Consider the following 27,088-nt stretch of genomic DNA (forward strand, 5'->3'; position numbering starts at 1 on the left):
TTAAAAATAAATTTCTCTATCTTCACAGGCTCAAACTTATTAGAACAAACTGACATGATTATGAACATAGGGAATAGTAGTATTATTGTCAAAAATAACAATTTGGCTATAAATAAAAAAACTATGATCATTGTACAATTGACAGTGTCGTATTTAATGGACTATAAGGCACAGCATATTATAATGCGCATTATCAATGAACGTCTATTTTCATACATAAGGCGCTCCGGATTATAAAGCCCTTTTTTAAGTGGCAATAGTAAGGAACAAGGCAGTCCCCATGTTTACCTTTTAATTTTAGCAGGTTTGCTGCTGGAGGCGGCCAAGTAAACAAAACTGTAAAAAAAATATATATATATATATTTTGATATCAATTTCAATGTCAAACGACCGCTGGATGTTAATCTACACAGATTTCTCTCCTTATATGGGCGAGTAAAGCACTTTTGTTTATTTACAGTAAGCTTAGATTTCCAGTATTTTAGCGTGGTTAGCAGAAGCAGTAGCCACAGATAGTGCTAGTGAATGCCACCCTGAATTTTACCAGTCAGGTTGTAAAGAGCAGTAAAGCTACTCTGCTGAATTTCAGTTTAAAAAAAAAGAGTTTTGGTGAAGTTTCTCCAGAACCGAGACTGGAGCAGTATTAGCATTAGCCACAAACCACACTATGCACTGCTAATGCTAATGCTGCTGCACCCAGACTTAGTGGAAATCTGGAAATCTAAGCTTACTGTTAATAAATAGAAGCACTTTACTCACCCAAATAAACAGTTTACAGGAGATAAATCTGTGTAGAATAACATCCAGCACTTTAAATGAAACTTTTAAGAATTTAAGAATTACAATTTTGTTTTCTTAGCTTAGATTTACAGATCTCCCCACCCAGTGAGACCTTCTAAATTAGAAGGAAAACATGGCGACACCCCTGTTCCTTACTAGTGTTGCGTAATGCGCCTTATAATCCAGTGTCTTATGTATAAAAATAAATCAGACAATAGATTTGTTTAGATAGTGTGCCATATAGTCTGGTGCACCTTACTATACAAAAAATACAGTACAGGCAACATCGATAGTGCGGTGACATTTTGGTCGTTGCCATTTTGATACCCAGCCCTGAAAATGAGCTCAGCGTTTCTTTATCCAGTGAGTTGCCGGTTTGGATAATAATGACAGAGTTGAGCGGGTGTTAACAAAAACTAGCAATGTTCTAACAGAATCAAATATAAAATGATGCATTGTAAGTGATGCACAGATCATCTACATTGTTGTTTTTTATTTTTCCTGTTGGGGCTATGAATGGGACTGCATACCCAGAAGTCTCAGCTTGATGAACGTTACCGTAAAATGACACACTGCCTGTGTAGCTGTCTGATCTCACCGTACGGACTGAGCTGTATTGATTAAGCCTGCAGTTCCTGTGCTACAGTGCAGAGACCAAAGGCAGCTCCTCTTCTGTCTGAGCAGAGATGAGCTCTTAGGGGAGGTTTCTGATCAACGGAACTATCAGAGTCTCAGTTTATCCAGCGGCTCACAGCTGCTTGATCAGATTTAATGAAATGAGAAAATTGTCCATAATAGAATTTGATCAGGCGTGGTGTAATATGAGCAGCCGAGGACCCTTTGTAAATGGCTTAATATCCCATTTAGATGGCTGGTGTTGGTGTTTTTGTGTTTATTCAGTAAACTGCATTGATCCCCTGACTTGTGTGGAGCTTGATGGGAATAGATTTGAAATGTAATCTTCTCTGTGTGATGTTCCTGCAGGCCCAGCAGATGCTGTATGCATGCTTAGAGAAGGTGGACATTTCCAATACGGAGGGATACGACCTGTTCCTCACCCAGCTCAAAGAAGGCCTAAAAAATACCTCACACGAGACGGCAGCCAATCACAAAGTGGCCAAGGTAAGTTGGACAACAGAGGGAACCCAGGGACCTGGGTGGATGTTTACAAGTGTGTAGCAGTGGATAAGAATATAGAACACACAGTGTATAGTAGATTGATGCATTTATTATTGATTGCTGTAATGGATTAGCTTTGTCCGTTGTAACTGAGCAGTCAAGAAATGTTTGGTGTTTGATATTTGCTTCTTTTTGCATTGGCTCTATATAGTCTAATATAGTTAACAACTAGTGTTAGCTGCTTGGTGAAGTGGTCCAAATCTGCAGTGACAAATCTACAGCTGACAGGCATGAGATGCGACATCCTCTATGATATTTAAAGGCACTCTAGGCAACCCTTGGTTGGTTTTCTTACAAGGCTTTTTCTACAGGCCTAGACAAAATGTTCATAGTCAAGTCAAGTCAAGAGGCTTTTATTGTCATTAAATCTGAGTACAGGTACACAGTGTAATGAAATTACGTTCCTCCGGAACCATGGTGTAACATAGAACAACAAGCAATAGAGAACATAAAGTGCAGGAGTGACGACAGTGCAACATAAAATTATAAAATTATAACACTAAATAACAATAAATACATACATCATAGTCATAAAGATGTGCTGCTGTTCCTCTGGTTCCTCCCCCCTAGCCATTTGTGATTGTTTGGAGCACAACAAACAGGCAGGTATCTAGGTTAGCTATTACTGAAACCTGTTTATCTAGACGCTAAACATTCTAGAAGATCTTAATGACCTAAATAAACATCCTTACTAGTAGTGCTGGGCGGTATGGCCAAAAAATGTCAATTTATAATGTTTTTCTGAAGCCATTAGAGGCATTCCAGTATTTAAAGCGTTTGACTCTCTTCTCTGACAGTGCTGTTCTGCACGGAGCTCCACAGCGTCTCTAGCGGTGTGGCGGTATGAGAGAAACACATATCGGTTCTAGTTCCCCCCCCACAGTATACCAGATGAACTGGTATACCGCCCAGCACGACTTACTAGCCATTTAGCTATCCAGCAACAGTCCACATTCTTAAAAACAGTCAATCAAACATCTTTACAGTACATTTAGCAGATATCATTTTTGAAGGCACAATAAGATTGGAAAATGCTTACAGCATTCACATTGTGTTAGAAGTGCAGAGGCTTCTTTTCCTCTTACCGTACTACCAAAGAACGTCTATTTTCATACATAAGGACTGCACCGGGTTACATATTGAGAGACACTGTAAGGAACTTTAAGCAAAAGTTCTTGCAAGCAGGGTCTTGCCGCTGGGTGGTGGTGGGGGGTAGCTAACTAAGACACACCGGATTAAAGATTAAAAATACGGAATTCTGACTTTACAACCTTAATTTCCTTGCTGTGCAAAATGTAACAGAGCATTATTATTATTTTTTTCCAAATTGTCCTGAAAAACCCAATATTTTGTCTCACGCTGTATTGATGCAGTTGACCTGTATAGTTGCCATAAAAGTCCACTGTGTGTTATGTAGGTCAGGTCCATTAGCTTTCTGCTATCTCAGTGTCCAGTTCCTTGCACACGTGCTCTGCGCCTGGGGTGTAATGCACTTTCTTCAGAAAAAGAGCAGTGAGAGTTACAAGCCTGGACACATTCATTCATTTCTGTTTTAAATAGATATTTATTTATTGAGACACTGAAGTTCACTGTGAAAAAACAGTGAGAGAGTACAGTGAAAATTATTCAGCTTGTCTCTCTTGATCTTTTCAGTAGTTTGCTATGAGCTTTGTGTGTGTGTGTGTGTGTGTATCTTCACACTGATGTACACACACACACACACACACACACACACACACACAGAGTCAGGCTCTGGTTCTGCAGCTGTATTAATAATTGATGTGTAATGCTGGGATTTCACTCAGAGCTCTCAGGCCAGCAGCGCTCATCCTTTACTGCTTTGTCTTTGATTTTGGGTCCAAGTTAAATTTGCAGAGCAGCATTTCTCCTGCTCCCTTTGCTAGATCACCCCCCTCCCCTCCAGCCCCCTTGCCTCACCCAATAACCAATAACTAACTGTAAGTATGTGTCAGCAAATTACAGGGGTAGTGCAAATGATTTTGTCACATGTGCTATTGGGTATGTTTTTCAATGTGCCGTAATGCTGGTGTCATCTAGTGTTGGGTTTTCTTTGTTTATGAATACAGGCACTCCCTCCTCCTGTTTCAAACACTCAAACCTGTCTGCAGTGCGCACACACACACACACACACACACACACACACACACACAGGCTTACACACATATATATGAAACCGAAGCAGCAGCTGCTGCAGTGCTCATTGGCATATTGATAGGCATGAACAGTGACTATGCAGGCGCAAAGGTACACTCCTTCCTGTCCCAGCAGCCCATCCAGAGTGATTTGACAGCACAGGGTTGCGAAACTCCCAGTATTCAGAGAGAGGTTACCTTCACACATTTAGACATTCAGGAGTGACTCAGAAGTACATTAACAGAAACTGCTGACATCAGTTAAAACCTCACAGTTAGAAGTCACCCATTGTGGGTTTCTTCTTTTTTTTTTTTTTTTTTTTTACTCAGAAAGGACTGATTTCTATGTAAAGATGTAGTGGTCTTATAGTATCCTGAGCTGTGTTAATTTGGGGGGCTTTCACTCCTGCCTCGTTTGATCCAGACTTTCAGACTTTTTAGTTTGGTCCGAACCAAAGTAGCAGGTGTGAAAGGGGCCGCGAACCACGGTCCGGACCAAAGGACCAGATTTTGGGCCGACCAAGTGAGGTGGTCTCGGTCCGGATCTTCTGAACTATGGTTCGGTTCTCCTGCAGTGTAAAAGCGCTTTTCTGGATGGTTCGAACTTTCTGACCAATTACAGGAAGCTGAGCAGGCGTTCCCCAACAACGGCAGCATAAGAAGAAAAATAACCAACTACTACTGACTGCAGCCTGCGGGAAGGCGGAGTTGGACATCCAGCGTGTCCAGTCCCACCCATTTTGTCCACGCCACGCCTCGTTAGACTCGCAAGCTTGTAGTGTATACACAGTATTTAAGCCGGACGACACGGCAGATTATATTTAAAGTCCGCTAACTGCCCTGTACATTGTTTCTTTCCGTTCAGAGGCGGAGCTAAGAAATGATGCTGACAAAGTGGCCGGAACTGGACGGCATGACGTTAACAAAGTGGGCGGAGCTGGACGCACTGGAAGTCCAACTCCGCCTTCCTGTAGGCTGCAGTCAGTACCCTCTCAAAATAACCGGAAAGCAGAAAAAATGAGCCGTCGATACAGTTGCTTCAGGATAAGCACGTTCATTTGGCGAAGTTGAACTAACCTAGAGTAAAAATATTAGCTGACATCCTTTTTTTTCATGACGAATACGAGACATGAACTAAATTAGAATTAAGACCTGGAAACAAAAACTATAACATTCTATTCCTCTTTTAATAATTTAATGAAAAAAGCTAAAGTTGTCAAATGCCCAATCCCATTTCACCCCTTGGCCCTACCACTTTCCCCTACCCCTTCTTTTTGAGTGTTACCCTTTCTCTTGGAACAGAGTTACAAGGGTGTGGGGTGAAATCCTCCCTTTAAGATATGTCATCATAAAGTTCACTAACCTAGCTGCGGATTAACTAGTTTAGGGCTTTATTTTTTTGTCTTCAGAAAGGGAGAAGATGGTACAGAAATTAATTATTATTGTCAGTTCCTTAATTCCTCTGTGATGGGGAGCTTAAATTAGCTTTTTTTATTTTGTTTTTCCCTTCTGCCTTAATTGCTGCAGACCCTGAACTTTACTTTACAACTAATCCATGATGCCATTAGATTTTAGGATCCTATAAGCCACAAATTATTTGCTTATTTGTTGAATAATTTCAAATATACATTTTTTTTGCAGCTCTAGCTATATGCTGCAGTGACATTGCTGGCTCATGAACCCAATGACTCCTCACACACTTGTGCTGTTCAGTGGTGTGTGTGTGTGTGTGTGTGTGTCTCTCTCTCTCTCTCTCTCTCTCCCCCTCTCTCTTTCTCTTTATCCTTCTCTCTCTCTTCCCCCTCCCATCTAGGGTTGCAGCGGTAACCGGTTTCACGGTATACCATGGTATTAAAATGCACGGTTATCATACCGTGTGTGTTTGCTTATTACCGGTAAAACGCAAGCCAGCGGAGAAACTCACCCGCGCATGCGCAACTCTGCTCCGCTTCAGCTGCTCAGCACACAGCGGTGAGAACAGCAGAAAGTGCATCAGACTAAACAAATCTCCGTCCGCCTAAAAAAAGGCTAAACTAAAATCAGCAGTGTGGGACTATTTCAGAGACCCGCCGAACGCACCCGAGGATGGTTATCCGATTTATAATCAATGTGGCCATAAAGTCACAGCTAAAGGTGGACATACGTCAAACCTGTTCTCCCATCTCCAAGAACACCACCCCGCCGTGCAGCGCAAAGTATGTGTTTAGTTTATAATTTAATCTGAACATAAATAAAACCTCTTTGTAGTCGTGCACAACCCATGCGGTAAGCGCCCGCAAAAGCGCTGAGTTATCCGAAATTTGGGCACGCAGGTACAGGCGTGAAGTGCGTGCTACGACGGATTCACGTGTCCGTGTAAAGGTGCTCGCCGGACTGGATGTGAAAGACGCCATTCATTTACATGCGTTCATTTTCACATTCTGACGTGCCTGTTTTTCATGTGTTAAAACCAGACTCAGAAATAAATCCCCTCTATCTGGTTATATACCAACTTGGCAGTAAAACGGACGTTTACAACAGTTGTTGATCAGACACTGACCCAGGCTCAGTTTATCAGATATTAAATAATTTAAACTTAAATAATTGTACTGAATAGTTTAAACACAGGATCTTTACTTCTTAGAGGACATGTAATGTGTGACACGTGTGTGTGTGTGTGTGTGTGTGTGTGTGTGTGTATATATATATATATATATATATATATATATATATATATATATATATATATATATATATATATAATTATATACACCCTTAATGACCTTAAGAGTAGTGGAAAAACCTGGTTTCCTTCACCTAATGGTGTACAGTTTATTTTTTTTAAGGAGACATTATCTATATAGTTGTTCCAGGTTTCTACAATAAATAGTTAATTGAACAAAAAACCTTTGTTGTAATTTCTTTAAGGGTCAGTTTAATAATATATGTAACAAACTGTGATTCCGTGATAACCGTGATACCGCGGTATTTTCTGAGACGGTTATCATACCGTGAAAATCTCATACCGTTGCAACCCTACTCCCATCCTCCCTCTTTTTGTAATACACTTGCTGTCTCTACTCCTGCTCTCTTGCTAGCTCTCGTGCCTCTCTCTCTCTCTCTCTCTCTCTCTCTCTCACTATTTCTCTCTCTCTCACTATTTCTCTCTCTCTCACTATTCTCTATCTTCTCTCCTGTGATCTTCTCCTCTGTGATTGGCTAAGAAGTCTCATTACTGTACTATGCGGTCCCGAGCTTTGATGAGTAAGGGCACTCTGCATCTAAACTGCAGGAGGTGTGCCCTGCGCTAGGAGAGGCTGGTGGAATTCATGTACCCTTTGATTACACATAGAGCATCTCTAGAACCGCAGTACTTAATGAGTGTTCCTGATGCAGTGCACACACTACGTGACTTTTTCAGAATCGCCAGGTCGTCGTGTTCTTCACACTACTTTACATTACAACCTGCTGTTTTGTAATGAGGAGGGTTTTAGTGGTGGTGTTTTAAACACTACGTGACAGAAAACAGCAAACAGACGCTACATGTTTTTTTGTGCCTTGATTTGAACAACAGCATATGGTAGAAAGTATATATGAAAGACATTATAAAGACATGCAGGCTTGTTATTGCTCTATAACTTCGCCATTGTGTCTTGTAATCTCATTGGTTGTAGCTAGTCAGTGTACAAACTTCCAGTCAGAGCAACCTTCACACTACTAGATTTAGAGTCATCGACAGTTCTAGAAATTAAATTGCTACATATTTTTTGGAAGAAGCTTAGCAGTTCACATAGGGCCCTTTTCCACCGGCATGGTGCCGGTGCTGGTGCCAGGTTCCCGAACGTTTTTTTGCGTTTCCACCGCAAAATCACAGGTTCTCAGTCAGAAAAGCCGGTTCTGTTCTGGCTCCACAAACGTGCTGGTCTGGAACCAGCGAACCTGTGACGCGAGCGGCCAAATGGCGGGGCGTTAAAGCGTCTCCGGGGCAAAGTTGTTTACAAACCTCACCTCTTCACAGAAGCAGCTAAATGAATTAAAATGAATCAACGGCGCTCCACTGAGGACAGCAGCACAAGTTTCAAAAGAAGCTCGGGTTCCGCCATGTTGTTTTCAAATCTCCCCCCGACTTCTGTTTACGTCCACATTCACATACGTAGTGAGTTACTCCTTAGAGCAGTGGAAACACGTGTCGCTTCTTAAAAGGTTCGCAGGAACCGGCTCTGGCTTTGGCTCCGGCACCAGCACTTTGTTGGTGGAAAAGAGGTAATAGTAACCAAAACAAAACTGATGGAACATTGGTTTAACTGTAACGTGCTCTCCCCTCAGCAACTTAAAATCAGATCAGGACCTGCCATTAGGTTTTATTAATTTTATTAATAATTGCACCTCAATCTACCTTTAGCCTTATGTAATGTGAGCACAATGTGAGGAGGTTCTTGTCGCAGCACTTTTTGATTTGTCGAGAACTCATATTGAGGTAATAATAAAAATAAGATTTATCTCACAGCTGTATGTGCACTCATAAACATTTTAAAATTTGCTTATAAATATTGCATATTGATATTGACCCTGATATTGCAAATTCAGAAATCATGAGATCTGGAACCTATTTTACACACCCACCCACCCCCCAGTCATTCCCCCCCCCTTGCTAGGTCTTTCCTAACGCTCAATGGTTTAATTGCTGGAGGGGTTAGGGTTAGCCTTAAGCCTGCCAACCACATCTTTACAAATTGCTGCCAACGAATCATCACTGGTCAGCTCAACACTAACTGTCGGTTTTGATAAATACTCAGGTGCCTGCACTGGCTAGCCCTATTATGATCGGTGGTACTGGAGGATCTCAGCGACTCCCTGCCACAGATAAATGTGGCATCACCAGGGATTGAATCAGCAGTCTAGGGGCCCATTTGGGAATCCAGACATAGATTTTGATCACAGTTTATCAATCTAAAGACAGAAGCATAGAAAGAACCACTGCTGATGACTACAGACTGTTACAGTACATATCAAGGTTCCCAGAAAAGCACACATAAATAAGATTTTTCTTTCCAGTCATAATGATTTTTATATAATCTGAATATCAAATCTGACTATCCAGTTCTCATCCTTAAGCAAGCTTATTTTATCCCCAACTGACAGCTTTCCCTCACAGATGGCTCCCAGAAAGCTGACCTGCCTGCTGTTTAAAGGTTTGGTTTGAATTAAGCTGAACTCTGAACTGACTTTGTCTCTTTCCTTTTCTCTTATCTTCTCTCCCCCCTCCCTGCATCCATCTTTCCCTGCAGTGGGCAACGGTCACCTTCCATCTTCCCCACCACGTCCTGAAGCTGGTTGCGAGTGCCATAGTGAACGAGCTGAAGAAGCTGAACCAGAACGTCGCTGCCTTGTCCGTCGCCTCCTCAGTCATGGACAGGCTCTCCTACCTCTTACCCAGCGCCAGGCCAGAGTTGGGGGTCGGCCCCGGACGCTCTGTAGACAGGTAATTATCGCACTGACTTTGGGAGTCTGTTGTCATAGACCAGTTTTTCTTAACTAGGGTCACTGACCCTTTGGGATCTATTGATCTAGATGTTTGTTTTTCAACTAGGGTCACAAATTTTTGTGGATCGACGAGTATTTCTCAACTAGGGTCACTAACTTTGAGGGAACCAGTGACAGACTAGTATTTCTCAACTAGGGTCACTGTTTTTGGGGATCTACTGACATAGACCAGTGTTTCTCAACTAGTGTCCCTAACTTTGTTGGTTCTACTAACATAGACCAGTGTTTCTCAACTAGTGTCCCTAACTTTGTTGGTTCTACTAACATAGACCAGAGTTTCTCAATTGGGGTCACTGACTTTAGGGGATCCACAGATTTAGACCAATGTTTCTCAACTAGGGTCACTGACTTTGGAGGATCTACTAACATAGACCAGAGTTTCTCAATTGGGGTCACTGACTTTGGGGGAACCACAGATATAGACCAGTGTTTCTCAACTAGGGTCACTGACTTTGTTGGATCTTCTAACATAGACCAGTGTTTCTCAACTAGGGTCACTGACTTTAGGGGATCCACAGATTTAGACCAATGTTTCTCAACTAGGCTCACTAACTTTGGGGGATCCACTGACATAGACGAGTATTTCTCAACCAGGGTCACTGACTTTGGAGGATCTACTAACATAGACCAGAGTTTCTCAATTGGGGTCACTAACTTTGGGGGATCCCCTGTCATAGACCAGTGTTTCTCAACTAGGGTCACTGACTTTGGAGGATCTACTAACATAGACCAGTGTTTCTCAACTAGGGTCACTGACTTTAGGGGATCCACAGATTTAGACCAATGTTTCTCAACTAGGCTCACTAACTTTGGGGGATCCATTGACATAGACTAATATTTCTCAACTAGGATCACTTACTTTGTTGGATCTACTAACATAGACCAGAGTTTCTCAATTGGGGTCACTGACTTTGGGGGAACCACAGATATAGACCAGTGTTCCTCAACTAGGGTCAGTGACTTTGGGGATCAACTCACATAGACCAGGAGGATCTACTGACATAGACCAGTGTTTCTCAACCAGCGTCACTAACTTTGTTGGTTCTACTAACATAGACCAGAGTTTCTCAATTGTGGTCACTGACTTTAGGGGATCCACAGATTTAGACCAATGATTCTCAACTAGGCTCACTAACTTTGGGGGATCCACTGACATAGACGAGTATTTCTCAACTAGGGTCACTGTTTTTTAAAGATCAACTCATATAGACCAGTGTTTCTCAACTAGGGTCACTAACTTTGGGGGATCCACTGACATAGACCAGTGTTTCTCAACTAGGGTCACTTACTTTATTGGATCTACTAACATAGACCAGAGTTTCTCAATTGGGGTCACTGACTTTGGGGGAACCACAGATCTAGACCAATGTTTCTTCTCAACTAGGGTCACTGACTTTGTTGGATCTACTAACATAGACCAATGTTTCTTAACTAGGGTCACTGACTTTGTTGGATCTACTGACATAGACCAGTGTTCCTCAACTAGGGTCAGTGGCTTTGGGGGATCCACTGACTTAGACCAGTGTTCCTCAACTAGGGTCAGTGACTTTGGAGGATCTACGGTCATAGACCAGTGTTCCTCAACTAGGGTCACTGACTTTGGGGGATCTATTGACACAGACCTGTTTTTCTCAACTAGGGTCACTGACCTTATACTTTGACTAAACCAACGTTAAGGTTATCCATCACAACATTGTGTAGATTGTTCGGGTATTCTTAAGGGTAATGCATTTTTTCCTGATGGCTATTCAGGAAAATTACAACCCATGTTGTATGTGGTCATATTGCTTAAAGTTGTGTTTTGAACCTGTTCTAGGTCTTTGATGTACAGTGAGGCAAATAGGAGAGAGACCTTTACATCCTGGCCACATGCTGGCTACAGGTGGGCTCAGCCAGACCCCATGGCCCAGGCAGGCTTCTACCATCAGGTAACTCCTTTTTTTATCATTCATTGCTAATTGCATCCAATGTTCTCATCAGTAGTTTTCAGTTGCCCCACACACTCAGTAGAACTCCCCCATCACTAGTAATTCCTCCAACAATAGGAAGGTGAAGACTATCACATGCCTTCTTCGATACATCTCAGGTCTTTCACTGCTTCTTTTTTAACTGCTGCTGATGCACCATCACTGGGCATCCAGCGCACTTTGAGGGAAACGCAGCTCCCCAGTTCTGATACTCCAGCTAACAGCAGAAGCCTGTGCTGAGCAACATCACACTAGGAATAGTGAGGGGAGAGAACGTCATCTACCCATCCAGAAAGAGCATGGCCAATTGTGCTCTCTCGGACTCCGGCTGCTGATGGCAAGCAGTATGATCCGGGATTTGAAACGGAGCTCCTTGGATTATAGTGACAGCACTACTATGTGGGCTGCCTTGTGGGTTGTCCTGTCCTCCAACCAGCGCTCTACAACTTTATGGATGTAAATTTCTGAGTTTCTTTGATAGGGAACATTGAAGCTCCAGTCCACTGCAAACGAGGAACAAGGAGGCACTTTTGATTTTGGTTTTGAATGTGACTGTGGGAATCCCCACTGCCAGTCGCCTCCACTCTCCCTCGTGCGGTGCCTCTATGCCACCGTGCATGCCAAGGAGGCCGAGCCGTGCTGGTTGCCATGGTAATGGCACTACTCCTCTCGCCCATGTGCCCTGTTGTCATGCCAACAGAGCCAGGCGAGGAGGAGAATGGCGGGGTCTGTTGTAAAAGATGAAAGGGTGATTCCTCACCGCAGAGGACTGTTGTTGTGGGAGGAAAAAGCAGCAAAAGTAGCACTGAATGGCGATTTGGAGTTTCTATTGATGTCTGCCCTCACTGGCTGAAGATACTTTCATCCCAGTTATAGAAATTGCTTTTATAGATTCCCAGTTTTTATACAACTTACACTTTCAAAGCTGCGTATCCTAGCGCCAGAACTGGAGAAATCACACCCCACACCTGGCCAGAGTCTTCTAGAGCTCTCAGTATTGTAGGCATGCCACAATAATTACTATATAGGCTTGTCGTCCATTAAGTAGGCATGAGCTCAATCATTGTAACTTACCTCAGTGTATTAACTAGTGTGTTTACTTTGAATACTGTATTTTTCTCACTATAAGGCACACTGGATTATAAGGAGCACTATCAATGAACATCCATTTTCTGGTCTATTTTTATACATAAGGTGAATTGGCTTATGCGGCACATTTTAAGAGACACTAAAAGGAACTTCTCATTCAGCAAGTCCCGCCACTGGGTGGGAGGATAAGTGGGGGTAGCTAGCTAAGATATGTAAACAAAAGGAATAAAAAAAAAAACTTTCTTTTAAAGTCAAACGTGCGCTGGGTGTTAATCTACACAGATTTTTCTCCTGAAAAATGTTTATTTGGGTAAGTAAAGCGCTTCCGTTTATTTTGTTTACAGTAAGATTAGATTCAGAATTTTTTTAATTAGTGGCTAACTGCTAGCAGCACTACACTGAGAAACCCTGAGTGCTCCGGTAAGCCAGGGCAATATTAACTAGCGGTTCGTCACACGTAGCTTGTTTTAACACAGTAAATGTGCAGGCTACAGTTCAGTAATACTTTTCTTTCGAATGGGTAGCACTTAGCAGCTAAGCGGTTAGCAGCTAATGCTAATTCTGCTCCAGCAGTGCTAGCTGGGGTTAACAGCATGCTACAGGTCGATATTACTCACCTCTAAACAGAGAAATTGTGGTTAGCGGCTAATGCTAAGCTGAAACTCCTGTATAATGCTGTACTTCAGCAGAGTGGCTTTACTGCTCCTTACAACCAGACTGGTAAAATTCATACATAAGGTGCTACGGATTATAAGTCGCACTGACGATTTTTTGGAAAATTTAAGGATTTTAGTTGTGCCTTTTAGTGTGAAAAATACGGTATACGTTTACGTTTATAAGTTTAAGTATTAAGTAACTTAAGTTGTATGGAACAGATTAATTTAGTTGTTTGAATTATGAAATAGTTGGAATAAGTCTGTAACAGCAATAAATACACATCTTAAAGGTGCTGCTTTTATCTCCTGCAATAACCCAGCACTCCTACATTCTGTAAATAGTGTGAGATGAGCAAACAGGTTCACACAAGGTTCTTTGACACACGTTATCTAATTTATCACAGATATTTCTGGGACAATATGTTATCTAAAATGAGTTTTATGATTGTGACCGGCCTACTGAAATATCTAATGAAAATGTTATTGGTTTCCTAATTTTTATTCAATAAGTGTTTTTCCAGCCAGAAATAAATTGATGATGATCTTTTCATATTTTGCAAGTACTAATCCAGCTCCTTTTACCATTATTTGCAGCCTGCTTCTACAGGTGATGACCGGGCCATGTGTTTCACATGCAGTGTGTGTCTTGTATGCTGGGAACCAACAGATGAGCCATGGTGAGTATAGTGTAGTGCTTTATTAGAGAGGAGCCTTGTTGCTCCTTGTTGTTTTTTGATACAAAATCTGCCAAGCATAATATTTCATGCATCATTAATATATCATTTCCTGTCAAGGTCGGAGCACGAACGGCATTCTCCCAACTGTCCATTCGTCAAGGGGGAGCACACGCAAAACGTGCCTCTGTCCGTCACCTTGGCCACGAGTCCCGCCCAGTTCCCCAGTTCAGATTGCTCGGACAAGATCGCCTGCTACGGCTTCGGGAGCTGCCCGCACTTCCTTGCCACAGCGACCAAGAGGGGCAAGATTTGCATATGGGATGTTTCCAAGCTTATGAAGGTAGGCTGGTGTGCTTGACGATGGGAACACAACTTGATCCTGAGTGAGGTTTAAGGACAGACCAGCAGGCTTGCAGGGTCTACAATGGTCGCTCCCAGGTTCAGAAACTGAAACACCATTAAATTACTGTTTGCTTGTTTTCCTAATACAACCAACTTTCAGTCTTCCAATATTGTGTTGAAGAGCCATTGGTGTATGTCCGTTTCAAATGTTTTATCCACCACTGCCCACATACTTTTTGTGTCCTTTATACTGACAATACAGCCGTTAGATGGCAGTTGAGGGTTAAAACCAAAAATATCTTCACAGCATTATCTGTTTCTGAATCTATAACTTTTTGTATCTACAGGTGCATTTAAGGTTTGAGGTAAACCCGTACGACCCAGCCATCCTGAGGCAACTGATCCTGTCAGGGAGTGAACAGCAGAGTCTTACAGGCTCCGAGTCCCGTAGACCAACTCTCGCCTGGCTAGAGGACACATCCAGCTGTTCTGATATACCTAAATTAGAAGGAGACAGGTGATATGCAAATACTTTTGCTGTTGTTTGTGGTATTCTAATATTTGAATGTACATTTCTTTCATAATTTGTGTATGTTTCCATTGTGAGTCGTGTTCTTAAATTTAATTTAATATTTAATGTTTTTAATCAGTGATGATCAGTTGGATGACTCGGACAGTGAGGAGCATTCCAGGTCAGAGTCTGTAACAGGTACAGGTGCTTACATCTTTTTTTTATTATTCAATTTGTTTACATTGTTTTCTCCCTATTTCAGATTTTATGCAATTTTTGGCATTCATTCGTATATATGTATAATTACAGGACCACTGGGTCAGAAGGAGAGCATGGAGGTGAGCGTAGGCGTGACGGCTCTTAGTGTGCTCCAGCAGCCCGAGAAGCTCCAGTGGGAGGTAGTGGCCAGTGTACTGGAGGACACCGTTAAAGATCTGGAGGAGCTTGGGGCCAATCCACCCCATTCTCTAGGGCCCCCTAAGCCTGAGAAGGCCAAGGACAAGCCGGCCGAGCACCACAACATTCCCTTCCCCTGTCTGCTGGCTGGAGGCTTGCTAAGCTACCGCTCTGCAGCCAGCTCCCCCTTGGGCCCCCCTCATTCCCGTCGTCCCGTGGACAGCCCCCTAAGGACTTCTGCCCAAGAGGGCTTCATGCCCGATCAGGGTCCTATGGAGATTGAAACGTGCAATCCGCCCTCTGAGCTGGGCTTGGGCTCGCCCGGCCCTCCCCCGAGCGCCCCCGTGCGCAGGACTATGCCTGTTCTGCTGCTTTATAGCATCAAGGAGGCGGACGAGAAATCGTCTGGCAAGGTTTTTGCCCAGATGAATAACCTCATGAACAAAGGTTTGCACGAGGAGGGCTTTACGGTGCCGCAGATCATTGAGATGGAGTTTGACACGCACGAGCAGCTCCTTCTTCAGGACCCTCCGATCACATACATCCAACAGTTTGCGGATGCTGCTGCTGGCCTCGGCTCGCTGGATGGCGAGAAATGGAGTTCTTTAGGAGCGGTGCCGCGACCCGGTGCACTAGTGCAGTGTCTGCGTCTCCCCAAAGCTCTGGAGGAGGAGAACCTGTATGTGGACTCAATTACGCCCTGCAGCGATGGTGTACACTTGTTGGTGGGGCTGCAGCCCTGCTCTGTTGAGTCGCTGAGTGCCATCAATCAGGTGGAAGCGCTGAACACGCTCAACCGCCTACACTCTGCGCTCTGCAGCCACCGCAAGGGCCAGACGCTGGCCAATGGGCATCAGAGTCATGCAGGCTCTTCACCACCCCAGACGCCTCTCATCCTGCCCCCAGCCGACCAGCAGGAGCAGCCTCATACCTCCAGACCGCTAGGGGGCAGCGGTGGGGGTGGCTACCTTGCGCTCTACAAACTGAACTACTCCACTCGCATTGTGACGCTGGAGGAGGAGCCTGTGAAAGTGCAGCAAATCCGGGACCCAAGGGACGCAGTCACGTCGCTTCTTCTGCTCCCACCGGACGTGTTGGATGGGAGGGAGGACGATGGTGAGGAGACATCTGAGGAGTCCACGCCGTCTGGGATGAAAAATGGGGCTGGGACAGGAACTTCTGCCACCATGGCTGGCCCCAGTACTGCTGTCTGTTCCGGGAAGGAGAAGAGAGGGGACGTAGCTGGACTAGGCCACCTGGTGGTCACCACGCAGGCAGGTTATGTCATGATCTTGGACCTGTCCACTCTGGAGGTGCTGGCCAAAGTGGAGCCACCCAAGAAAGAAGGGACAGAAGAGGTGGACCCCTTTGTTAATGTAACCTACTGCTCCGGCACCGACCGCTTGTGTGCTTGCACTAGAGGTAGGAACTTGGAAATTTCTGTATAATGCAAATCTGTTTATGAAGATCTGCTAAAACAGACAAATTATTGTTTAATTGCTTATGACAAACCAGGATCAAGCACTAAACTGTTTTACCCTCCGAGTCTCCTTATTTAGACTCCCAACCTCGTCACTGCAATGCAGTGATGAATTTGAAAAGGTCAGAAGTCTACAATAAAGTCGGCACCTGACTATATAGAATATAGTCTATTACTGCATGAGTGAGCATTGAATAAGTGTCACTAAAGTGTGTATTGCAGGTAGAGAAAAGGACCAAAGCATAGCCCTGTATAGATAGTTGCTCAGGGAACCCTTTGGCAGAAACATGAGCCACGGAAGGAAGGCCAAGTGTAGCACCATGAAAAGCGACTTTGTGGTTCTTGCTTGGTAATAAATTGTCCGTCTCATTTGCCAAGATGGCTGGCTCTTAGTCTTATTTTGTAGGCTCTTTTTTGTTGCTGGGTGCTAAACAGTGAAAGAGCTGGCACTTAGCGTGGTTAGTAATGCTGCTCCAGCAGTGCTAGCCAATTTAGCAGCAGGCTATATTCTGATAATACTACCTCTGAACGGCTAAAGAGCTAGCGCTTAGCACAGTTAGAGGCTAATGCTTATACTGCTCTAGATACTTCCCTGAAACTCCTGTACGCTGTACTTCAGCGGAGTGGCTTTACTGCTTTTTACAACATGACTGGTAAAATTTATACAGAAAGTGCAGTGGATTATAAGATGCACTGACGATTTTTATGCAGATTAAAGGAATTTCAGTGTGCCTTATAGTGCAAAAATATAGTATGCAGCACACGTAGCAGTGTCTGTGTTATGTTGCAGGACCTGAGTATACTACAGTGGTTCCATTAAACTCAGAAGGGCCTGGAGGAGATTGTCTGTGTAGCTGAGTGTGTGGTTAATCATATCATAATGTTAAATGCTACTGGGCTGGTACTTTTCTGCTTTTCACTTTCTGTTACTGACCGCTGAAAGAAAATGGAATGTGAGTCCAAGCAGCCTGAAAGGTGATTGACGTCCGTAATTAGAGATGAAAAGATCAAACAGCTATGTAATGTATTTTAATTGTAATTAACCAGTTTTCAGAGCCAATCAGTTCATATTCTGGAGTTTACAGGATTACAGCAGCTCTGGGTGAGGCTCAATGAACAGGTCCTTTAGTCACAGGAAGACTAATCTGCGACACAGGGTCACAAATTAACAGTGGTGTGAAAAAGTCTTTGCTCCCTTATGATTTTTAAGTATTTTTTGCATGTTTGAATCCTATTGAGATGATGTGGCATGAACTTAAAAAAGGCAGTTCATACTCGAAAATCCTCCATTATGGCGGAATTGCGACAATTTTGTAAAGATGAGTGGGCCAAATTCCTCCACAGTGCTGTGAAAGACATGTTGCTTAAGTTATTAGGTTTAGGGGTCAAACACTTTTTCGCACAATGTCTCCCTTAATAAGTGACAAACATTCAGAAATCATTAAGGAGGCAAACACTTAAAAACCACTCTACGTAGTTTTTCACCAGGAGGAATCAACGAGTCTGTCTGCTTCCTGAAAACAAGTTACATATCTTGTTTGTGTGCTGATTTGCAGCAGTAACGCACAGAAGTAAAAGTAAACAATAATATACCATTGACTTTCTTGTCAATACTTTACTGGCAATCTTATTGGCTGTTGCTAATTGCTGCACTTTTCACACTATTGGATTGAGATTCAATAATAGATGCAGATAATAAGCTTGGTAGATATCTGTGGAGGCTTAGGAGGCGTCTGCAAACATTCTGCAAGCTCTCTGATGGGGGCTGCAATGATTAGTCGACATGATGGGCAACATTGAGTATAATAATTTGTCGACATTGAATTTCATTAATGGGTTAATAAGAGTGGTAATGGGCTTACCCTTTTCTCGCTCTCTGTGTTTTCAAAAACGTGTCACTGTACATCAACTCATTATACCTTTAAATGCATTCTGCAGTTACTGCGGGCTGCAGCCAGGGTTGCCATGTTCGGCAAAAAATCCTGCCCAATGTCTTGTCTAAAAACCCGTTTATCAGAAGCTTAAAGTAGCCCAATGTCGAAGGTTGGAACAAACATACGTGTTCACAAACAGTTTTTAAAATCTTCTGGCGACCACAATACATATAAAAGAACTCATAGAATCATAGAAATGCATATAAAATGTAATTTTATATAGTAATGTCAACTATAAAAATGTCCAGTAAAATCTGTCTAGGGCAATAAACATATTTTTAGGAAAACAAATGAAGGACACAATAAACATTAACATGACTAATCATAAAATATTTGTCAGATTTGTGGACTACCAAAATAAGATGCATCGGATTACAAGGCATACGATCAATAAACATCAGTTTTTATATATAAGGCACACCGGAGGTTGTAAGGCATATTATGCAACATTAGTAAGGAACAGGGGTGTCGCCATGTTTTTTCTTCTAATTTAGCAGGTCTTGCCGCTGGATGAAGAGATCTGTAAAGCTAAGCCACGTTAAGTAAACAAAACTGTAATTCTTAAAAAAAAAAAAGTCAAATGAGCGCTGGATGTTAATCTACACAGATTTCTCTCCTAAAAAACTGTGTTTGGCTGAGTAAAGCGCTTACGTTTATTTACAGTAAGCTCAGATTTCCAGATTTCCACTAAGGCTGGGTGCAGCCGCATTAGCATTAGCAGCTAACCGCTTGCGCTAGCTGAGGTTAGGGAATAATGCCACCCAGAAGCGCTATACTGAGAAACCCTGAATGTTCCAGTAAATCAGGGAGAGGTAAGCTAGCGGTACAGTCCAATAAACTCACCTCTAAATGGTAATATTAGCAGGTAATACTAATGTAACGCTCACCATTTCTAGCAAGGGTTAGCAAGAGGCTACAGGCTGATTATACTCACAGCGCTTAGTGTGGTTAGCAGCTAATGCTAATACTGCTGGAGAAATAAGCTGAAACTCCTGTATTACACTGTACTTTAGTGGAGTGGCTTTACTGCTCCTTAATACCTGACTGGTAAAATTCATACATAAAGCGCACCGGATTATATGGTGCCCTGGCGATTTTTGGTAAGATTAAAGGAATTAAAGTGCACTTTATTGTATTGTAAAATATGGTAGATGCAGCCCTAGTCTTTAGGCCTTTCACAGTTTCAGAATAAACAGCAATTTACTTGTTTCTCAGTTGCTGACTGTGAAATTGGGTCTAGGCTGAATAGTGTGAGACCGTAGCCTGATCTGACCTACCACACTTCACACAAGTGAGCGTTATAGGATTGACATTGGAATGACTCTGAATAACTCTGAAGAATTCCTGCATATAGATTTCTTTAAGACTTCTGTATGTCAGGCCTTCAATATAGACACACCCAGAATATACTGTATAGCCTCCTGCTATAGGGCTGTAGTGTAAATGTGTAGCCTAGGAGCTAAATTCCACATCTCTGAGTAGGAGTTTAGTTTAGGAAAACATAGTATCTGCTGCACTTGCTGTGTTGTACAGTACCATTCAAACATTTGGACACACCTCTTCTCATTTAATGCTTTTTCTTTCCTTTTTGTATTTTTACATTGAAGGTTTAATATTAAAGACTATAATAAAGCTATACAGAAACACATGCAGAATTCCTTTTAAACCAATTGTGTTAAACAAACCAGCCTTGTGTGTTAAACATCAGCGTTTAGCTTTGAAGACAGATCTGCACATATGAAGTTGCTAAAAAAGAGAAATTTATTTATCAGGCTCTTCTAACATTGAATGAGAGAGAAAATAAAAGTTGTCGCTTCTTTAAAACTGCAACATGTTTTGGAACTGTCGATTTAGTACATTTAGAGTAGAACACGAGAAAAGTAGCTGGGGAAAACATTAATGCTAACTTGTTTCCTAAAGGTGAGTAAGATAAAAATTAGCTAAAAATGAGAAACTTATTTAACAGGCTCTTTTAACATTAAATGAAAGAAAAAAAAAGAACTTCTTGCTACCGTTAGCTTTTTCAAAACCACAGCATGTTTTAAAACTGCAGATCTAGTGCATTTATAAGGTGGAATGGGATAAAGACGGAAATGGGAAAACTTGTTCCCTAAATGTGAGTGAGATGAAAAAATTGCCAAAAATTAGAAACTTATTTATTAGGCTCTTTTTACATTTAAATAAAATAAAAAAATAAAAAAAACTTCTCGCTAACATTAGCGTCACTAAAACTACAGCGGATTTAGTACATTTAAGGTATAATTTAAGGTGGAAGAGAAAACGTTAACACTAACTTGTCCACTAAACATATAGTATAAAAAGTATACATTTAATAAATTTGCTAAGAATGATGCGCATTCCAACAGGTCCTAGGAACATGGAGAGAAAAAAAAAAACTTCACTAATGGTAGCTTCTGTAACTTTGTTTTGTAACTTTGTTTTGTATCTGCTGGTCAAGTACATTTAAGGAGGAATTTAAGGTGGAACGGTGGAAATGTAGAACAGAAAACTTCTACATTATGTGCTAAACACGAGTGAAAGCATACATTAACTGACACATTTCTCACTTTGAGTAAGAAATAAAACTGGATGATGCTGACGCAGAGGAAAATAGACTGTATTTAAAGATCGGTCTTACGTTTGTTTAAATCGATATTATATTATTTAAATAAGGATCGATTTGAATTTGATTCACTCTTTCTGAGATCATCAGGACCATCAGTTCTTTTCTGCTTTATTTGTGATGCAGTTTAATCTCTTTTGCCACAATTATGAATATTTAACAACTTTTTTTCTTACTGAAGGTGGAGAGCTTCATTTCCTTCAAATTGGAGGTGTGTGTGACGATATTGATGACGCCGACATTTTTGTCGACGGCCCCATTTCTAAGGGGGTCGAGCAGCTACTGGAGGGAGCCAAACCCTCGTCCAACCCCTCGAGCCCTGGGATCACAGGTCTGTTATTATCCCTTATAATGCTTTCTACATAAAGCAGTGCAATGTTTAATAGTAGTGTTAATTGTACTACAGTTTTATCATAATATATTGTAATTAAGATCATGATTATTTTTTTAAAATACTGATAGGCAGCACTAATAACAGTGTAGTGTAGTTTACGCCTGACAGACTGGATTTATACTAGATCATTTTTTTACTGTATTATAATATTTATAGGTAGTTTTAATGCTTTATTATTAATAAAAGTGTAATAAATTGCAATTTTCATTACTCTTAAAGTGTAATTGCCTTATCACATATTACATGAACTATAAATATATCAGTGGAATAAAATGGTCTTAAAATGAGAATAATACAAAAATATCAGTCATTTCTCGAATCCCAGTCATACAGCTTGCCAACTGCCGGAGCCCTGAGAGAGCACAATTGACCTTGCTCTCTCTCTGGGTGGATAGATGGCGCTCTTTCCCCTCATCACTCCAAAGGGTGATGTTGATCAGCACAGAGCGTCTGTGAGCTGATGTATCAGAACCGAGTCGCTGTGCTTTCCTCCGAGCGTGCTGTAATGCTACTTGGCAATGTTGCATCAGCAGCAGTTGGAAAAGAAGAGGTGGCTGATTTTACATATATTGGAGGAGGCATGTGGTAGTCTTCACTCTCCTGGTGTGTTGGGGCATCACTAGTGATACGGGAAGTCCTAATGAGTGGGTTGGGTAATTAAAAAAGATCTTCAGCTTTTAGGCCTTTAATACACTTTAGTAGGTATGCTGTGAGATGCTGTGGAAGTCATGAACATGTTTAATGAAGCTTGTGGATCTTGTTGCTGTAGGAGTTGACCTCCTGGTGGACCAACCGTTGACCGTGGAGACACTTTCTTCCCTGGTGGAGCTGACCCGCTTTGAGACGTTGACACCGCGATTCTCTGCTACAGTGCCCCCTTGCTGGGCGGAGGTGCAGCAGGAGCAGCAACAGCGGCGTCACCCGCAGCACCTACACCAGCAACACCACGGAGATGCCGCACAGCACACACGCACCTGGAAACTACAGAGTGATAGGTGAAGACAGCCACTGATCATTCCCTTCAGATCAGATGATAATAAGAAATCTTTATTTTTGTGTCATGATTCTTAAAGCTTTACTTTAACAATTGAAAATCAAGTTTCTCTTTAATTTGAATGCAGCAGATTTAAAAATAAATAATTTGGTGCAGAGTTTGGCTCCCCTTTTATTTATCTTAAAGGCACATAATTGTTGCATATTAATATGCATACAGAAACAATAAAACTTTGTGTTTTGCACAGCATTGAAAAAAAAAAAAATCATTGCAACATGTTCTGCGATATATTTTGTGTTGTAAATGCAGGGAATTCTCCCACAGGTCAGTAATCCAGCTAGTCGCAATAAAAATAGTGCACTCTATGCATTAAAGGATCAGTAAGACTTATATTTTCTGAAGTAATTCATAACTTGATCAGGAAGTATCAGATGTTAAGGAAATATGCAGAGTTTAAGCACCGGCACCTCCGTGTAGCTCTGTTGGGCGCCATTAGCCGCTAACTGTGGCTAGCGCTAGCGGTTATTTGCTTATGCCTTAGCAGAAATCTGGGAAGCTATGCTTACTGTAAATTAACGGAAGAACTTTACTCACCCAAATAAATTATAGGAGAAAATCTGTGTAGATAAACACCCAGTGGAGGAAGGAACTTAAAAAGCAAAATGTTATTTTAAAATGTTTTTAGATTATAGTGCTAAACAAAGTTATAGTGCAAAACAATTCTGGAACAGCTCAAGGTGAACAGCATGCAAACTGTATTCAAACGCCAAGGTAGTCTTACACTTACCTATGCTAACTGGGCAAAGCTAATGATGTAGCCTGTGGACATATGAAACCTCTAGTAAAGCTGGTTCTCTTTCAAGCTATTGTTTTGATGTCTCACTATGGGAATAGAAGTTCTATTCCAGTACGACAGCCAATGAAGCTGGCTAACAGCGGTGACGCTTCTGCTGCTTTGTGGCTGCCCCTTTTAACTAATGCATTAGGAGGCAACTTTGAGTGGCATCCATTTTCTTGACGCACAAACAGCTTAAAACCAGTAGAAAAGAAATCTCTTGGGCACACAAACATGACTAATGCCAGCTCCTCATGCTTTGCTCCCAAAACTGATAGAAAACTTTTCCTGGATAGTAGAGACAGATAACATAATATATATATATATATATATATATATATATATATATATATATATATATATATATATATATATATATATATATATAGAAAGAGATCTATATATATATATGTGATGCTACTTAATTTTTTTCTTTTATTGGACAGTGACGGTATATGTTGTAAGTGAGTGGTTAACATGCTAATGGTTTATTTTCAAGCCTGGCTATGTATCAGTGTGTTTAGCTGAAATTGTTGCAGAATAACAGTATATAAATGCTGAATTTGCCTCTTTCTCTCTTCAGCACCAGCTGGGACGAGCACGTGTTTGAGCTGGTCCTGCCCAAAGCCTGCATGGTGGGACACGTTGACTTCAAATTTGTACTGAATGCCAGTATTACGAACATTCCCCAGATCCAGGTCACCCTGCTGAAGAACAAGGCCCCCGGGCTTGGCAAGGTCAACGGTGAGTTCGGGCGGCACAGTTGTTAACCCAGTGTTAAAGGTGCATTATGCAAATCTAGCGGCAGCAGTAGGACGGGGAGTTGTTCGTTACATTATTCCATGTACTTTTAAATCATTTAATAGACATCTTAATGCAACTATATGCAACACTATTCATAATGTGGCTTTATAGGTTTTCAAATTTTCTATTTTCCTTTTCCGCAGAGTCAGCTGTAGACCGACAGATAGTCTTCCCTCTGTCCCATGTCTTGCAAGCTAATGGCGAGAGGAATGGTCAGCCACTTTTGCACGACTTTACAGAGGACATCCAATTCATGGATATCGAGGAGACACCAGGTGAGAGAATTTTACCAGTCAGGTTGTAAGGAGCAGTACAACAGGATTTCAGCTCTTGCACATGAATATGTATAAATACATGCATACATATCCACTCTGATTGGTCAACAGCACTGCGAGGCAGTAAGACGAACAACAGTTAGAAATATTTTTAAATAGAGACATTTTACACTAATAACAGTCTTTGCAATGTCATATGTTACTTTACAACGTGAATAATGACCTGCTAAGTGCAGTTAAGCACCTGATCTAGTCTTAAAGTCTCTGTAAAACCTGAAATCCACCGGAGATCCAATGTAAAACTATAGTAACACACAGGTAAAAAGTAAAAGTAAAAATCTACCCTACAGCGTTATTCTTAGCTTTGAATTAATGGGCAAAGAATATAATAACACTGATGTGTTATTTGCATAAATAACTTTCCCATGAAGTTAAGCAGATCTTAGCATTATTGTGTCACTGAATTTGCCCACTTCGCTTTCGGTGTGCACGCACAGTCAGTCATGATTCTTGTCCAGAAAAACCTGTCATTTATTGGTGGTTCAAAGCACAGGCTACCATTTGGACTACAGAGCCTAGTGCCAATTTATTTATTATTGTGTTGCATTAGGGGAAAATATATACTGCCAGTTAATGGGCACATACAAAAACACTAATAGTAAAGTAATGTTAATCCGTTTTGTTGTCTTGTAGGATCCAGACTCTGCACGTTCCTGGAGGATCATAAGGAGGACATCTTGTGTGGACCTGTGTGGTTAGCCAGTGGCCTGGACCTGTCTGGTCATGCTGGCATGCTGAGCCTCACCAGCCCCAAACTTGTTAAAGGTATTGGCCTGTTCAGCCTCACCACCCACATTATTTCACTGCTGATTGTATTGAGCATGACTGTGTATGTCATGTCAAAACAAAACTTTGGTTTGATTCAGACTGTAAATATTTTTTTCACATCTTTGAGGACACTTTGCAGACTTTGCAGATTTTTTTTTCTTATTGCACCCGAGACATTAGTATTAGTGGTATTAGAACGCATTGAATCCTCTGTCACTAGATTTAAGTATGTTTTTTTTTTTTACTGATACAACTGGCTCAGACACAGCAGTGCTGCTGGAGTTTTTAAACACCTCAATGTCATAGCTGGATTAAATAGTCCCGTGGGCAGCATCCTGTGACCACTGTTGATGGCTTGGTGGATGACCAACTCGGACAAGCTGTTGCACAACAAATTCGGAGGTTCTGATTCTGGCTTTGCCTCTTCATAGTGGAAAAGCTAGATAGTAGTGTTAATAAAGTGATAGACAGGGAGTGCACACAGTGTTAAAAACTCCAGCAGCACTGTAGTATCTAATTCACTCGTACAGCCAGCACAACACACACTAACACACCATAATCATGCTAGTATCACTGTAGTGCTTAAAATGACAAATGCAAAGGCCCAATCCCATTTTACCACTTAGTCCCAAATCTTGTTATGCTAGAGGGGTAGGTTAAGGGGGAGTTTTGGGGCTTCGAGGCCCCTCAAACTAAGATTTTTTTTTTATGCATGCTCCATAACTACTATATTACCAGATTTTAATTTGTAGTTTTAGTATTTGTGGCCATTTTTCTACATAACAAGCGTTAATACATTACAAGTAGTTTGTTTTCCCAGTTGCTCGTTAGTATACTTTCCTATTCCACCATAAATGGTGTAACAGACGGCAGAGATTGTAGCATTTAAGGCGGAACAGAAAAGTATTGTATTTTTCGCACTATAAGCAAGGGCGTAGGAGCGGGTTTGATATTGGGGGGACACATTTGCTAATATGAACCAAAGCCCACCCTATAGTTTCATTTGCGGAATTACTTTTAATCCTAAATAACCCTTTTTTCTGTATTCTGTAATCATTATTAGTTACATCCAAATAAAGGTAATTTTACAACCTAAACATGTTACTCCACATTACATTTACTGTTGCTAGAAAAAGTTATATGTGAAAGGTCTGAATTATATACATATGACAAAAACTGATCAGTTATCACCTAATATTTAAAATAATATAACAGATTTGATTATTATTATTATTAATTATGTATTGTATGTTGTATATTTACATTTTCTCCAAACTGACTAGCATTGTGTCCCGCACTTTTAATTGTTTCTACTGAGAGCTCTTCTTATGATGGTGTCCTTTTATGAAAAAGAATGTAACTTGACGTTTCATAGGGATTTTTGTCAGAAGTTAATATAAACGTTAGACGTCAGGACATGTGTTCTTACTGTAAACTACAAATGAACAGAAGTCAGATTAGATCAGTTTCTTAACCTGTTCTTACCTATTATATTGCATACTCCCACTGTTCTGCATATTGTAGAGCTTTCTCTGCTTTAAGTGCACATAATAAAGTAATTGGTGGTATGATGTGTCTAATAAACTGCTGGACATACATAATCATTATGTATGTCCAGCATCTTCCAGTTTCTGAAGACATGCGATAA

General features: G+C 41.5%; 1 protein-coding gene across 19 annotated transcripts in view; it reads left to right on the top strand.

The window, feature by feature from the left end:
• Positions 1-27,088, top strand: part of birc6 (baculoviral IAP repeat containing 6) — a 231,106-nt gene that overhangs the window by 16,959 nt on the left and 187,059 nt on the right. For 14 of the 19 annotated variants that reach the window (XM_022672703.2, XM_022672707.2, XM_022672695.2 and 11 more), the window contains exons 3-15: positions 1,765-1,902; positions 9,380-9,573; positions 11,452-11,563; positions 13,942-14,024; positions 14,142-14,364; positions 14,714-14,883; positions 15,017-15,081; positions 15,187-16,695; positions 21,492-21,641; positions 22,474-22,699; positions 24,117-24,277; positions 24,481-24,612; positions 25,306-25,437. In XM_022672703.2, the coding sequence (XP_022528424.2) occupies positions 1,765-1,902; positions 9,380-9,573; positions 11,452-11,563; positions 13,942-14,024; positions 14,142-14,364; positions 14,714-14,883; positions 15,017-15,081; positions 15,187-16,695; positions 21,492-21,641; positions 22,474-22,699; positions 24,117-24,277; positions 24,481-24,612; positions 25,306-25,437 (3,295 nt within the window). The remainder of the gene's footprint in view (positions 1-1,764; positions 1,903-9,379; positions 9,574-11,451; positions 11,564-13,941; positions 14,025-14,141; positions 14,365-14,713; positions 14,884-15,016; positions 15,082-15,186; positions 16,696-21,491; positions 21,642-22,473; positions 22,700-24,116; positions 24,278-24,480; positions 24,613-25,305; positions 25,438-27,088) is intronic. The other 5 variants (XM_022672701.2, XM_049464202.1, XM_022672704.2 and 2 more) reach the window with 1 other exon arrangement.

The sequence above is a fragment of the Astyanax mexicanus genome, chromosome 14, assembly GCF_023375975.1.
Source record: "Astyanax mexicanus isolate ESR-SI-001 chromosome 14, AstMex3_surface, whole genome shotgun sequence".
NCBI classification, from domain to species: domain Eukaryota; kingdom Metazoa; phylum Chordata; class Actinopteri; order Characiformes; family Acestrorhamphidae; genus Astyanax; species Astyanax mexicanus.